This window comes from Candoia aspera, chromosome 2 (assembly GCF_035149785.1).
Source record: "Candoia aspera isolate rCanAsp1 chromosome 2, rCanAsp1.hap2, whole genome shotgun sequence".
Lineage (NCBI taxonomy): Eukaryota > Metazoa > Chordata > Lepidosauria > Squamata > Boidae > Candoia > Candoia aspera.
Genome location: NC_086154.1, coordinates 3,317,848 through 3,334,030, shown reverse-complemented (window position 1 = coordinate 3,334,030; position 16,183 = coordinate 3,317,848). Strand labels below are relative to the sequence as shown.

The 16,183-nt window shown below is 43.6% G+C and overlaps 3 protein-coding genes across 4 annotated transcripts in view; 1 reads left to right on the top strand and 2 right to left on the bottom strand.

The window, feature by feature from the left end:
• Positions 1-4,096, bottom strand: part of LOC134491925 (zinc finger protein 420-like) — a 28,343-nt gene extending 24,247 nt beyond the window's left edge. Inside the window, exons 1-4 of the mRNA XM_063296007.1 lie at positions 3,802-4,096; positions 3,574-3,656; positions 2,807-2,933; positions 667-1,869 (exon numbers count right to left, since the gene is read on the bottom strand). Coding sequence (XP_063152077.1) covers positions 667-1,869; positions 2,807-2,933; positions 3,574-3,656; positions 3,802-3,967 — 1,579 coding nt within the window. The 5' untranslated portion in view covers positions 3,968-4,096. The remainder of the gene's footprint in view (positions 1-666; positions 1,870-2,806; positions 2,934-3,573; positions 3,657-3,801) is intronic.
• The window catches only part of LOC134491915 (zinc finger protein 420-like), a 363,546-nt gene that overhangs the window by 275,538 nt on the left and 71,825 nt on the right, over positions 1-16,183 (bottom strand). The window contains exons 1-4 of one of the 2 annotated variants that reach the window (XM_063295977.1): positions 14,056-14,643; positions 13,688-13,808; positions 13,439-13,527; positions 12,807-12,933 (exon numbers count right to left, since the gene is read on the bottom strand). The exons of the other annotated variant lie outside the window; for it this stretch is intronic. Coding sequence (XP_063152047.1) covers positions 12,807-12,933; positions 13,439-13,527; positions 13,688-13,808; positions 14,056-14,580 — 862 coding nt within the window. The 5' untranslated portion in view covers positions 14,581-14,643. Of the gene's footprint in view, positions 1-12,806; positions 12,934-13,438; positions 13,528-13,687; positions 13,809-14,055; positions 14,644-16,183 lie in introns of those variants that run through there. 2 annotated transcript variants of the gene reach the window in all.
• Positions 1-16,183, top strand: part of LOC134492032 (zinc finger protein 493-like) — a 149,204-nt gene that overhangs the window by 74,020 nt on the left and 59,001 nt on the right. The gene's annotated exons all lie outside the window — the stretch shown is intronic.

Genomic DNA, 16,183 nt, shown 5'->3' with positions numbered 1-16,183 from the left:
CCTGTAAGTGGATAAGGAAGGGGAAATAAGACATAATCCCTGTTTAGACCATAGAGAAATAAAACATCAGCAGACAAGGACAGCAGCAACAGTAAGCCACAGTCCCCAAAGTCCACTGATAGAGGTCCAGTTGGAGAAATGGCTGGCTCTTCTAATCAATTATATCTGCAGTCACTTGCACTTTCCCTACAATCCTTCATTTTCAACAGGAGCTTCTCCTCTTAGGAAATTAATGTAAGGTGGTGCTAACAACCTGAATTCATTGCAAATTATCTGGGGGAAACAAAACTCACTTTCCCATTTGGTAATTAGGGTAAATAGTAGAGAACACCGGTGTCACTAAAGTGTCCCACTGCATGCACAGAGTTGGTTTTTTGTGGTTGACTAGATGCCGTCTAGTTGGGAGAGAGTCCAAGTACTGCATGAATAAATGCTTGGCATCTCAGTTTGTCTTTATTACTAAATCACACCTCTTTCAAGGACTTATCTGTGAGTACTTTGATTGTCCATCCTACTGTTGTCTTCCCCTTCTTCCCCATCCTTCAACCTTGCCAGGCATAATCCTTTCTTTGAGTCTGACATGCATTTGTATCCAACTTCTACATGCTGTTCATCAGCTCAGAACTGGAGTCCATGAAGTTCTTTCCACAGTCAATACATTTATCTGGTTCTCCCCTGTGTGGATCTTTTTATGGGAAGTAAGTTGACAGTTCCAAGTAAAGCTCTTTCCACACTCCATGCATTTATAGGGTTTCTCTCCTGAGTGGATCCTTTTATGGGAAATAAGGTTACTCCGCTGATTGAAGCTCTTTCCACACTCCATACATTTATAGGGTTTCTCCCCCGAGTGTATACTTTTATGGGAAATAAGGTTACTTCTCTGACTGAAGTCCTTTCCACACTCCATGCATTTATAGGGTTTCTCCCCTGAATGGATCCTTTTATGCAAAGTAAGATCACTGTTGGTACTGCAGGTCTTCCCACACTCTGTGCATTTATATGGTTTCTCCCCTGTGTGGATCCTTTTATGGGAAGTAAGGTGACTGCTTATAGTGAAACTCTTTCCACACTCCATACATTGATATGGTTTCTCTCCAGTGTGAATCCTTTTATGGAAAGTAAGGTGACCACTCTGACTGAAGCTCTTTCCACACTCCATGCATTTATAGGGTTTCTCTCCAGAGTGGATCCTTTTATGCGAAGTAAGCTGACCATTCTGACTGAAGTTCTTTCCACATTCTGTGCATTTATATGGCTTTTCTCCAGTATGAATCCTTTTATGGGAAGTAAGCTGCCCACTCTGACTGAAGCTCTTTCCACATTCCACACATTTATATGGTTTCTCACCTGAGTGGGTCCTTTTATGGGAAGTAAGGGAACTATTTTCACTGAAGCTTTTTCCACACTCCAGGCATTTATATGGTTTCTCACCCGAGTGGATCCTTTTGTGGGAAATAAAATGACTGCTATTGTTGAAGCTGTTGCCACACTCCATGCATTTATATGGTTTTCCTTCCATATGGATGCTTTGATGCAAAGTAAGAGGGATGTTCCACTTGCAGGTTTTTCCATCTTCCCTACATTCATCTTGTCTCTCTTTCATATGAATTCTGGTATGTTCACATAACTCTGATTCCTCTCTAACTATTTCTCCAAACTGGAAACACATTCCTTTTTCTCTTTGATCTTGGGTCAGAAAAACATGGCCATCTGAATCTTGAGAAGTAGAGGATTTTTGCAGCTCACAATTTAACCGGTTTTCCTCAGGCCATTGTGGTCCCTGCTGATTTTGAAACAACTCTTCTCCAGTTTCAGTTTTGACTGTTTGGAAAGCTGTCTCTTTATAATTCTCATGCTCCCATCCATCACCTGTTGGGCCAAAAAGAAAGAAAAACGTTCATGAGAAATTTAAAGCGCAACTTGAGAGTGCTGTCAGGAATCAAGCCCCATTAGCTGCATCTTTTACCAATTATTTCCCCATTACTCTATTCCTTTTTGTAAACTACAGTTCCAGTTCTTCCTTACCAAGATCCTCATGCATTCCTTCTACATCGTGACACTCAACTACCCTGAGACATCGTATTACTCCTTTCTATCAGCCCATCTTCCAGTAAGTGGGGCTGGGGACTACTAATGGATACCTAAGCAGTTGACAAGTGATGACTCCATCTTGTCCCCCAAGCAGTGCAATGTTTATTGTTTTTAATATTAGGTTTCAAACATGTAGGAAGACAAGCTGGCAAGTTGAATTTCTATCAAAACAAGAGATAGATGCTGTTGCTGTACAGGACGTTCAACTTGGAAATTGAGATTTCATCTGTTTTGGATGAAGTTGCACGCTCCGGATAAAGTTATACAGAACTGGGGAGTCTCCTTGATCCTCAGATGACACTACATTTGCAGGCAGCAGCTTCAACATGAAGGTCTTGGAGCAAATGGAAAATAGAGACACCTGAATAGGTGTTCACACTTCCTGAAAACCCAGCCAAGCAGAGAATAGAGCTTGATTATTACATGTTCCATCCTCATCATGATGTCCAAAAAAATGAAAGATCCTGCTAAGGTGATCTGCAAACCAGGGAAAGCAGGACAAGAACCTGGCTGAGGGTGCTCTCTCTACAAAGATACCATATGGTCTTTAGCCCTTCCCACAGCGAGTGGGAAGACCAATTCAGTTAAGGATATCCTTTTCCACCTAAGAAGGGAACAAACCAGCATTCCTCTTAGAAACAGATAAGCTGGGTCTTTGGTACTAGAAAAATACCTTCCCCAGCTATTTGAACACAGAACAAAGAGGAACCCTTACCCAAGGAGGCCAGATTTCCAGCATTTTCCAGCATGACTTCCCTGTATAGGTTTTTTTGGTTGAAATCCAGCAGAGCCCATTCCTCCCCAGAGAAAAATACAGCTACATCATCAAAAGACAGGGGAACCTGTAACAGGAAGAGAACATTCCCCTATAAATGAAGAGCTACTGGGAGTATTGGCATGTACTCTTTTAATGAACCAATTCCCCTTGTGGTAGGTAAATGAGCACATTCCACAGACAACCTTTTGTGATACTAAATGGGCAGAACCCAAGCTACTGACTGGAAAATGCTTTATTGATTCTACTGACTCTGTGCAACACATCTGACGGCACTTCAAACACATCTGACGGTAGCAGCTCCAATATTCCTCTTGATCGACTGATGCATCAGTCATGGATGCTCCATTAAATAGGGACTCCAGACCACCCTGGAAAAAGGCTTCCACAAGAAAGTGCTGAGTCCTCCTCGACAGTTTAACTAGTGGCTTATGTTGTCTCTCAGGCATCAACACAATCGTTATTCAGCAGCTCAGTGAAGTTGTTGGGAACTGACCTCCAGGAAGTATTATGAAAGGCCATCAATTAATAGATCACATGCAGTCCTACGGGGGCTCCCATCTACTTACTGGGAAGCTGCTCATGCTCTAAGAATTGAATAGGTCGGAGCTAATAAAGTAACAGAAACTGGCTGTGCCCATTTTGGATGACATTGGATGCCCCTTGAATAATTCTAATTTGCTTGGGGAAGGGGAAAGTCTTCCTACCTCAGCTGGAAGTATAACTACTGTTTCTGCTTCACCATATAGAAGAGATATTTCCACAGGTGCCATCAATGACATTCCATTCTCTGAGAGTGAGATAAAAGAGGAGCAAGTACATGTTTTAGAAACATCAAAAGAACCATACACAAAGCTATTCTTGCATTCAGGTCTAAGGTACTTTTCCAAATGGCAGTAGCTCAGGCAGTGTGAACAGAAGGAAGCTTTCTTTACCTGATGAGGTGTTCTTAGATGGATCTTCCTGGGAGTTCCCCCCCAAGTCCAGCTCCTGAGTGGGGTACAGCACATCCCCCCATGCTTCAGAGTGTTCAATGGCCACCTCCATGAAGGGCTCCTGAACCGGAAATAGTAGCCAAGAGAAAAAGGGAAAAGAGTGCATTTCTGCCCAATGTTTCCAGTTCCACAGCCCCTTTTGGAAGCTTTTCACATGTTCTGGCAAATTACCAAAAAGAGACAATGGGAAACTTTGCCTGAAGAGAACATCAAATCTCCTAGCGATATTATTAGGTCCCAGAAGGGAAGCATTTAAGATTTCAGTAATTGTTTTTCATGCTCTGACCCTTTCAATTACACCTATTGATGTCGTCTTACCTGCAGTTCTCCCTGCTCCTTCTCCTCTGCCTGGCTCAGGAGGAAACCTTCTGCGAGGGCTACTGCCTGGGAACTGGTCTCTGCTCGACACTCCCTGATCCAGCTCTTCATCTCCAGGGGCAGGATGGCCAAGAACCGCTCCAGGACCAGGAGATCCAGCATCTGAGCTTTTGTGTTCCTTCCAGGCTTTAGCCACTGACTACAAAGATGGTGGAGTTGGCTGCAAACTTCTCGTGGCCCCTTAGCCTCCTTGTAACAGAGATCTCTCAAGTGTTGGCACTGAGCAGCCAAACTGATGCTTGCTTCCTCCTGGTTCTTCTGCCCAATTCTCCCTCCTTTCAATTCAGGCTGTGCAGCATGAGCAACTCTCCCATTCCCTGCTGGGTACTGCAGATCCATTTTGTTTGTGTTTTCTGTTACAATTAGAAAACAGAACAATGTTTCTTCTTATCTCTAGGTTCCCTTCTTGATAGGATGTAAACTGCACAAAGTGGCCCTCGGCCTTCTTCCTGCACCTGTTACTGTTCTGCATAAAGAACCTCACGAGCAATACAAGATACTTCCAGAGGTACAGAAGAAAGCAGACTGATAGAACTACAGGCAATCTTGTTCTCCTTCAGCAACAACTCCCCCCTGGCTTTATGAGAAGAATCCTTGTAAACTTTGGAGACGCGAATCCATTCCCCTCCCGCTGAAAGCCTGAAACATCTCTGGTCTCTGCTGGAAGAGGCATGTGGGGGACTGGGATCTTACTGTAAAGAGAAACCTTGTGCTTTATCTGGCCAGAGCTCCACCACCCAGTGCCTGCTCACCCCCAAGTAGCGGCAGCAAACTCCCTTTCCATTCATGCCGTGGAAAAGCATCTCAAACACGCATTGGCAACCCGAGAGCAAGGAGCCTCCCAGGAAATGAGGAGGGAGAGGAAAGATGGAGAACTCCAAGTTTGGGTCTGGATCTGGGGGAAACCGCAGCTCCCCTGGAGGGTCTTGTCCTGAAGGTGCTGGGGGCCAGCCTGGGGCCCACTTGCAAAATGCAAACCGCCCCCTCCCGTTTCTTTTTCGTTTTGCAGAAACCTCTCTTCGCACCGCTTTTCCCAGCATCCCCAAGAGTTTGCCTCTCCTTACTAGGGATTGTGCATGGTTCCTCCTCGTGGTCGGGGTGGTGGCTCTTCTGCGTGGGGTCTCTTTCGCGGGAGAGATTTTCCTCGCACGCAAAGAGGCCGCAGAGGTTGCACGAAGGGGTGGAAGGTGTTGGGAGGGCATTGGTTTCTGGTGGAAGACTTTGTCGGGTGCACCCGCTTCCTACTTTCCTTTCCAAGCCCCCCTGCAGGCCCGGTGGCAAAGTGGGTTCGCGCATGCTCAGTTCCGTTGTGAAGTTTGGAGTCTGCCAGTACTTCGCTGCTTCCGGTGCTCGCCCCCTCTTATCAGCGCAGGGCGGGGGACAATTTCCGGGTAGGCAGAGATTGAAGTTTTGAGGGGGGTCATGTACCAGAGTATTCTAGAGGTGACGGGCTCGTCCCTGGGGGAGCTGGGGGTGTTGACGACCGGCAGGAAGCTCTGGCGTGGGCTGGTCCATGAAGTCACGAAGAGTCGGAAGCGACTAAACGAATAAACAACAACATGTACCAGAAGTACCCCCCTCCAGGGCAGCAGAGGGCAGGCAGCTGCAGGGCCACCTGGGGGGCTTTAGGTAGAGCTGAAGCCCCCCTTCCAAACCTATATTTGTGGTTGCCTGGCTCAAAACCCACAGTCCAGGCTCTTCCTGTTTCTTTCAAGGGTCCTAAGTCCCACAGCATGTTTAGGTGCATGTCTGTATCTCCCAGGCTGTGTCAGAAACAGCAGCTGGCTTGCTTTGGCAGAGTTGGGAAGCTAAGCAGGGATGGGAGACCACCAGGAAATCCCAGGATTGTAAATGACCCACATAGAAGCCCGGAAAAGGGGGAAAAAAACATGAATCCTGAAGGAAAACTAGTTTCTGAGCTGGAAAAGTGCTCAAATTGATACCATTCTAGAAAATTTTACCTCAGAAAATGCAGAATGGGGGAGAAATTCCAGGTGGAATAGGCTAAACCCAGCAAATGAAATGGAATCCTTTGATTAATACAGAGCAGTGTTTCTTAAAGTGTGTCCTGGGACCCCTGGGGGTCCCCCAAGACCCTCTCAGGGGCCCACAAAATCAAAATTATTTGCCAGCCCATGCTGAAAAATAATACATTAAAATCTCATCAAACAATCATGAGAAGGGGTAGTGTCCTAACAGTCAGGAACCACGCTGAGATGAGGAATAAGTCTCTGGTGTTTTATTACTGCTACGTAAATCCTAACAAACTGAAGCAGCGTGGGAAAACCCAGACAGATAAACCCCAAAAGTTAAGGCGGGCCTGTTCTGTGTCTCTTTGAATGGCTGCTTAATTCCTCAGTACTACGCATGCCCTTTCCCCCCTGGACAGGGGCCCCCTCCTGCTCCCCATCAGTGCTCATGACAGGTAGTGGCAGCAGGTGCCTCAATTTTAAGTTTTTTATACAGTAAAGCTCTTTTGGGGTCCCGCATAATTTTTTAAAGCGGTAAGGAGTTCGGAGAGAAAAAAGTTAAACTGATACACAACTATTTCAAAAGATGAAGAGAAGTATCCATTTTATGAGGCTACAATCAACCAAGTGCCTCTGGAGAACATCTTGAAATCATAAAGGAACTGAACCAGCTAAAGGAAAAACAATTTAAAATTGAGTTCTGAGGTTCATCTGTGTTTGGAGATGCCAAAGAAAGGAAAAATGGAATAAAAGTTTACAGTAGCACAAATTAAAAAAAAAAAACACAGTAGGGGAAAGAAAACAACAAAATAAAGTAACTGAAATTATAGAAACCTTCCCTTTTTTCATCTTAAGGAAGGCTGGAAGCTATTGTAGGAAGCCTCACTCAAGTCCTTTAATTACTGTTCTCTCAAGATTGTGCTGAATAATTTGCAGGTCACCTACCTAATTTTGTATTATCTGTAACTACGATTTGCATTCCTATCCCATTAACATTAGTAAGAATCCCAAGCCCAAGAACACAATTTATAGCTTATTAAATTTGACAAGGATAGACTGAAGAGCAACCTAGGAATAAAGAGCATTTGCTTAACAATCATGCCCCAGCCTGCAGAACTGAACGTCTTGGGGTAGCTTATAAAATGCATTGCTGAGGTCAAGATCTACTACCTTGACACCATTCTCTCAACCTTCCGGCAGACTTTTTTAAACATCCTTTTATTTTGAACTGAAACACCATTTTTGTTCTTCTCAGCATCCCTTGTCGTGCTTTACTCTTTCTACTCTCTTTTCACAGAGATACTTGCCTCAGAATTACTGTTCTATAACTCCTGCTTTTTCCACACTGTCTATGTGGAAATCATTGTTCCTTTGTCAGTGTTCATTTACTTAATACATATTGCTGTGTTAGGAAATATACCCCCTTCCCTATCTGGCTTTGGATACTTATCCCAATGCAATCCAGTGAAGGGAAAGAGAGCTCTAGAACATGTACGGTAGATTTCTTCTTTTGGGGAATGATGCTATGCTACTGTGCAGTTGATGGTACTCAGTTCTGAACACTGAAAACACACTGAAATTTCTAATACTTAAGAATTTTATAAGATGATTTCTCATTAATATGCAAGCAAAAAGAAATACAAATGAGGAAATAATCAGGCAGATAATACAATGTAAATCATTATTAAAGTCAACAATTCTGCTGATTCAAAATTGAACCCCGGTGTCTGCATTCATGCAGTTTTCTGAGCAGCATTATGACTGTCATTTGCCTCATGAGGGGCTACGCGAAGAAATGTTTTGTCTGTTTTTACTTTCTTTCCATTCAACTTCCCTGGATGACCCCTGCAGCCTAGTGTTTTGTGAGAGGCCTGTTTATGTTCTCTGTACAATGCATGATCTGATATATCTTGTCCATGTCTCCCTTCGGTTGCCTTTTTTCCAGGTCCTAAATGTTCTAGCCTATTCTCATGGTAAGAAAGGTTTTGAGTCTCCTGATTATTTTGATTGCCCTCTCCTGCAGTTTTCCCAGCTGTTATATCCTTGATCACAACCCAAAATATATGCAACATTCTAGATATGGATATACCATGTCTAGAAGTTGTAGAATGATGTGATAATGTTGGCTGTTTTATTTCCTAACGATCCCTAACGCGGAATTTCCTTTTTTCTCAGCTGCCGCACATCTATCAACTTCACTGAGCTCTCCGCTACAACCCCAAGATCTTTCTCCAGGTGAGTTACAAGCAGCTCAGATCCCATCAGTGTAAATGTAATGTTAGAGGGCTTTTATTGTCCCAATAGATTGATAATTCCCTAAGTTGAATTCCTCACAACCACCTTTGGTTTTTGCTATTCTAAACAGTTTAGTGTCACCTGCAGATTGGGCCAGATTATTGTTTACTGCTAAGTCAAGAAACTTTAAAGAAACTAACAGCTGCTACATTTTCTTCCAATGGCTTCTGAATGTTAAATAGCTGATAAAACTAGTGTTGGGTGTGTGTGTGTGTGTGTGTGTGCGCACACATGCGTGCACCTTCCAGTCATTCAAGTCCAGATAGTTTTCTTGGCAACCTTCTTTGGAAGTGCTTTGTCATTGTCTCTTTCCTGGGGCTGAGAGAGTGTGGCTGGCCCAAACTCATTCAGCTCGGTTCCATGCCTAGGAGAGGACTAGAATTCTCAGGCTTGCCGTTTTTACCTCAGTTTTTAACCACTACACCACACTACCTCTAGAGTTGCTTACGTGTTCAATTATAAATATTTGAAACTAATATAATAATGAATATAAGAAAATCAGCCCCCAAAAGGAAGAGCTGACCGAATTAAAAATTTGCAATGTGGACAAAAAAACCTGTATAATGCCCCCAGTTCTTCATTTCCAGCTGAAACCAATCCTGAAGGTAGTATATCTCCCAACATGTGTGCGACAATATTGTGAGACAAAAATAATATTAAGCGAAGTAATATACAAATCAATTGCCAATAAAATAACCAAAGTAATTGATCCCCATATGCATATAACAATAATTCTCTCTACCATGCAGAAATGCACAAGCACACCCATTCCATTCTCCCAACAGAAACAACAACAGATGAAGAAAACAGAAGATGGAGGAATGGAAAACTCTGCTGGGAAGAGGAAAAGGAGAAATGAAATAACAAATGGGCCAAAAAACAAGGTAGTTGGACAGGGAAGGGAAAAAAGAGTGAGAAACCTTCTTTAGACCATAGAGGAAGGAGTTTTAAATATTGGCAGGCAAATATATCAACATGGATAAGCAAAACTCCAAAGTTAGGGTTATGGTGAAGGGTTGGCTAATGCAGTGCTGCCTGGGGATTTGGTAGTTGAAGTCCACACATCTTAAAGTTGATGAGAAACACTGGGCTCATGTTAGAAGCTATATCTGCTGTTACCTGTACCTCCTACCAAATCCTGCAATACCCCATTAACTCAGTTTACAAGAAATTACTTGGGACCTCCACTCATTTTCCCATCAGGTAATTAGGGTATACAGTAAAAAAAAAAAAGGTTGGTCTTGTTCACGCACCCCATAGCACACACAGACACTTGTTTTGTACAGTTCGCTAGGTGCCATATAGACAGGAAACACTCTGCATAAGGTATGGTCAAATGCTTGGTGTCTTCTTGTCTCTAGTAATAAAATATACCTTTTCCAAGGACTTTCTGGTAATTTTCTTGATCTTCTCTATTCTTGGCTTTACCTTTTGCTTCCTTCCTTCATGCCAGGCGCAATTTTTTTTCTATCCATCATCCAATCACATCACATTTGTGCGTGATACTCATTACCTCAGAACTGGAGTCCCCAAAATTCTTTCAAAACTCAATCATTTGTGTGGCTTATCCCATGTGTGGAATCTTCTATGGGAAGTAAGATAGGAACCTGTTTCCCTATAACATACATTTCTAAGATTTATCCTGTGTAGATCAATTCATGAGATCTTTCCACATTTGAAGCTCTTTGCACACTCTATGCATTTATACAATTTCTCCCCGGTGTAAATCCTATTACTGAAGACAAGGTGACTGCTGTGGCTGAGGTTCTGTCCACCGCATTAACATGGTTTATATCTCGTGTGTACCCTTTTATGGGAAGTAAGATTATCACTCTTGCGGAAGGTCTTTCCACACTCCATGCATTCATATGGTTTTTCACCTGTGTGGATTCTTTTATGAGAAGTAAGGCTACTACTCATACTGAAACTTTTTCCACAATCCATGCATTTATATGGTTTCTCCCCGGTATGGATTCTTTTATGAGTAGTGAGAGAACAGCTCTTCCGGAAGTCCTTTCCACACTCTGTGCATTTGTATGGTTTCTCCCCTGTATGGATCCTTTTATGGGATGTAAGGCAACTGCTCCACCTGAAGCTTTTTCCACATTCTGTGCATTTATATGGCTTTTCCCCTGAGTGGACCCTTTTATGTTCAGTAAGATTAGTAGTGCTCCTAAAATTCTTCCCACACTCCATGCATTTATACGGTTTCTCCCCTGAGTGGATCCTTTTATGGGAAGTAAAGGAACTCAGGTCACTGAAGCTCTTTCCACACTCAATGCATGTATATGGTTTCTCTCCTGTGTGCATCCTCTTATGGGAAGTAAGGTGACAGCTCCACCTGAACTTCCTTCCACAGTCAATACATTTATATGGTTTCTCCCCTGAGTGGATCCTTTTATGGGAAGTAAGGTGACTACTTAAAGTGAAGCTCTTTCCACATTCCATACATTGATATGGTTTCTCCCCTGAGTGGATCCTTTTATGGGAAATAAGGTGACTACTTATAGTGAAGCTCTTTCCACACTCCATACATTTATACGGTTTCTCCCCTGAGTGGATCCTTTTATGGGAAGTAAAAGAACTCAAGCCACTGAAGCACTTTCCACATTCTGTGCATTTATATGGTTTTTCCCCAGAATGCATCCTTTTATGGGAAGTAAAGGAACTGAAGCCACTGAAGCACTTTCCACACTCCATGCATTTATATGGTTTTTCCCCAGAATGCATCCTTTTATGGGAAGTAAAGGAACTCAAGCCACTGAAGCTCTTTCCACATTCTGTGCACTTATATGGTTTCTCTCCTGAATGGATCCTCTTATGGTAAGTAAGACCACTGCTCCACCTGAACATCTTTCCACACTCCATGCACTGGTATAGCTTCTCGCCTGTATGGATTCTTTTATGGGCATTAAGATTACTGCTCTTGCTGAAGCTTTTCCCGCACTCCATGCATGGGTATGTTTTTTCTCCAATTTGAGTAGTTTGATGTAAGGTATGAGGGAGGGACCAATTATAATTTTGTTCACGTTCCCCAAATTCATATTGTTTTGCTTTATTGTGAGTTCTGCAGTATTCACATAAATCTGAATTTTCTCTGAATATTTTTCCACAGGTGAGACACTTTCTTTCTTTTTCATGTCCTTGCTGGGCAAGGAAGAAATGGATTTCTGCCCACTGAGAAGTACAGGATTCTTCTCTTCTCTTGTTTAACTGGTTTTCTTCGGACTTTTCTGGTCCCCTTGGATTTTCAAACATCTCTTCTCCAATTTCATTTTTGACTGTTTGTGAATGTTCCACAGATGCCTGTTTACAATTTGCATTGTCTGGCCAACCAACTGCTTGGGACAAAAAGAAAGAGAAATATTTATTACACCTTTTAGGCAGAAATTGAGGGTACTATCAGGGATCAAGCCCAATTAGCTGCCTCTTTTATTTAAACATTACCAAGAGCTTTCTTCATTCCTATTCCTTCTGGACCACAAAGTAGGATTAATAGTTGGAGTGTATATTTTTAACTATACTTCCCGTCTTTCTTAGCAGGCCCTGTCCAGGATGTTGGACCAGGGAGTAACAACTGAAACAGGGTGGTTCACATATCCTGTGCCACAGTTTCCATTTTGTTCTCCATGCTGTTCAGTGTCAACGTGAAGCCACTGTGTAAGGCAATCTGGAGTTTATTAGTGTGATATTATCAGTAGTAGGGAAGGTAAACTGAAGTTAACTAATAGGGTATCATTCAGTTCCAAGGAACTGATTGGTAAAATAATAAGCAAGAAAAAGTTGAAGTTAAACCAAGAGAAGACTGTGCTGTTGGAGGACAAGAAACTGGAAACTGAGCATGAGAACAGGGGTCCAAACTGCTTGAATGAGGTTTCATTCCCTTGAAAAAGCATATCTGTAGTCCTGGAAAGTTATTTGACCTCAGGTCTCATGTGACCTGCAGGCAGCAGCTATAACAAGGAGACCTTGATGCAAATGGAAGTGCGTGGCCACACCTCCTGAGAACCAAGCAAAGTGGGCAGTAGGGCCCAATTAGTAGTAATTATCTGTCCCTGTGATAAACACTGCGGGTCTATTAGAACTTCCAAATATCACTGAACGGGAGGATGCTCTCTCCTTTTACAGCAAGATATTTTAGCTTTGGCTACCACAGTGAATAGAAAGCAGTCCAGCTAAGAACTATTTCTTCCCTCTAGGAAATGAACAGATCAACATTTCCTCTAATAAAGAAACTGATTATCTTTTACTAGAAAATACCTTCCACACTGAACTGAAGCCAGAGCAAAGATAAACCTTTACCTGTAGAGGCCACATTCCTAGCATTTTCCAGCATAACTTCATTGTACAGGACTTTTTGGTTGAAATCTAGAAGATCCCATTCCTCCACTGAGAATAACACAGCTACATCATCAAAGGACATGGAATTCTAAAACAGGAAGAAAATATTCATTCCCAGTTAATGAATAGTTCCAGGAAGTATTTCACCATCTCTTAATTTATTAATCCCAACATTTATTGTAGGGTAAATATGCATTTTTCATGGAGAGATTTCCTCTGAGAATAGAGGCAGAGCTCAAACTCCCTGAGTGACAATCTGTTTGGTAGCAACACACTAATATCCTTCTGGGTCATCTGATGGGACAGGCTATCCATCGCAGCTGAACGAAGTTTTGGGAAACTCCTGTTTGATAGTTTAATCTATAGTTTATGTTCTCCCTCATGAGATGCTATCAATTCACAGATAATATACAACCCTAAGCAGGTTCCCAGATTGCCAGGAACTTCCTCATGGTCAGACAAATTGGCTAGACTGGCACTAATAAAGTGAAGGGAATTTGCTCTGGAAAAGAGATTCAGACATTTTGGACAGCATAGGAGGCTCTACAAATAAATCACAAACTTTGGGGAAGGAGAGGAATTTTCCACCTTACCTGAGTTGGAAGCCTAACTGCTGTTTCTGGTACACTGCAAAAAAAAGATGTTCCCACAGATGTCATCAATGTTGTTCTATTCTTTGAGACTGTGAAAAAAGGGGGGGAAGTACATGTTCAAAGAACATCACTGAGAAAAACTAGGCACAATAGCCATTCTTTCATAAGAGCTATGGTACTTTTGCAAAGGAAAATGAGGAAGTGCTAACTCATAAGGACTCCATTGCATCAGAAGGAACCCTCCATTACCTGTTAAGTTCTCAGATGGATCCTCCTGGGAGGTTTCCCCAAAGGTCAGCTCCTGAGAGGGATAAGACAGATCCCCACCTGCTTCAGAGTGTTCAGTGGCCACCATGAACGGCTCCTGAACCTGAAACAGCACCCAAGAGATAAGTAGAAAAAGCATGTTATTGTTCTCAACTTCATAGTCCTCCCTGGAAGAAGGATTGAGCTTCTCACACATGTCCTGGGAAATTATTAAGAAGGGCAATAGAATAATTTGGAAAGCAAGAAATGAAATCTCCATCTGATATTATTAGCCCATGAAAGAAAGCATATTCTGTAACACAGCTTGTAATTATGTTACTCACTGAATTACCATGGTTAAAATTTCTCACCTGCTGCTGTCCCTGCTCTTTGTCATTTGCCCTGCTCAAGAGGAAGCCTTCTGCAAGGGCTACAGCTTGGGAACAGGTCTCTGCTCCACACTCCCGAACCCAGCTCTCCATCTCTGGGGGCAGGATGGCCAGGAACTGCTCCAGGACTATCAGGTCCAGCATCTGAGCTTTTGTATTTTTTTCTGGTCTCAGCCATTCACGATGAACTTGGTGGAGTTGGCTGCAAAGCTCTCGGGGTCCCTTAGACCCCTGGTAGCAGAATTCCTTGAAGGAGGGACTTTGTACAATCCAATTGGTGGTTTCTCCTTCCAGAATGTTCTGATTGTTTTTTTCCATGCATTTCCCAGCAGTCCCAATCAAGGCAACACTGGGGACTCTTCCTTCTCCCTCCCCTGCAGTGTTGAGTGAGGCCACTTTTTCTCTGTGCAGAGATGCTGTTTCAAAAAAGTCCATAGGCTCCCATAGATCTCCAAAACAAAGTTTGTTTTTGGGACTAGAACGGCAAGAAAAGTTCCCTTTAGACATCTTGGGGATGTGGAATCTTAGTCTCTGGATATCCAGAATCTTCACACACAACAAAAGATGCTTTTAGCATCCAACCTAAGAGGAAAAAGGAAAAACACTTCATAGGAATCTTCTCCAAGGCAACATTCTTGTTCAAATCTTTGCCATCTGGAATCTATTTATAAAACCCACCCAGACTTAGATGAAACCTGCAATTTGGGGTCTTTTCAGATGGGGCCCACCTTCCCCACAATGGAATCTTTCTTCCGCATGGAGAAATAGTTCCTCTGTAGGGTCCCTCTTTGTCTTGGCCTCCCTAAAAGCTTTGAGCAGAAGAACTAATCCATCTCAGGGAGCCACGATCCTCTGAGTTGGAGATGCCACAGGCATTGGCAGCCCTTTGCCTTGAGTTTGGGCCCAGATGGAACTGAGTTCAAGCCCTCAACTTGGGATAAGCTTTCCCATAGGGTTCCCAGGATGCAAGCCAGCTGTGCAACCCCCTAGAAATGCATCCCTTGACTAGGAAGAACAGAAGATTCAAGCTTTGGGAGGTTTTTTGCCTGCAGGACAGGTTCTCCAGCACTGAACCAGGACCCACCCAAGACTGGGAAAAGGGGCCATGGGACGGAGATGTCCCAGGCTGGTTCAGAGGCTGAAGTGAGCCAGCTTGATGCTTCCTCCCAGGAAGCTCACCAAGAAAGAACTTCTGGGCCTCCTCGCCCACCTCTCCCGTTTGCTACAGGGAACAGAAGAATCTCCCCATCCTTCGCTGGTGCGAGGCTGCCCGTAATGGCTTCAACCCTTTAAGGAAACTCCCCGGCCAAGAAAGATCCGAAAAAGGAAAGGTTCTTCTTGTCTGAAGCGAGCGGGGAAGAGGCAAAGCTGGCGATGGGCCGGGAAAAATCCGAGTCCAGGCTTCGGGCTTCCCACCTCACCCAGCAGGACTCAGAATCTCGAAAAAGATCTGGGGGAGAATTTGGGCTCCAGCCTCCTCGCAGCCCCCACGAGCGCGACTTCAGCTTGCTAGCAGCGCAGCTGCAGCCTAACGGGTGGGTCTCCCTTCCCGCAAGGACTTCCAGCAGCCTCTTTTCTCCCCGTTGACTAGAGTTAAAGGCAGAGAGACCCTCTTCCTAGAAAGCCTACACGCGGGTGGGGACGGTCACTTCCTGCCCTCCGCTTCAAGGTCCTGGCAGATGGCTCCCCAGCGCAAAATTCTTTGTTCAGCTTCGCCTTAACTGGGAAACGAGGATGTTATGGTTGGACGTGAAAGTTTGCAGGATTGCGCCATCTAGCGAAGTCCGCTTGCAAAGCCTGCAGAAATGGAGGTGGGGGGAAGTGGGGTGGCCGCCCAGGGAAGCTTGGCGGAGGACCAGAACTTGAGAGTACAGCTTGTGTAGCTCCGTTTGGGTCTTTTCCCAGAAAGTCCTTATCTTCACCACACCCTCTTGGGACATTTTCTTTCTTTTCTTTTTTTTCTTCATAAAACTTAATTAAATTTCAACAAGAGATAAAATATTTAAAAAACAGGGGGAAAAAAGTTGAGTAGAAAAGATCAGAAAGAAAGCAAAATTAAGAGTGCAAAAAAGAAAAGAATAGGCTTGCTTCCGACTTTCTTTGGTACAGA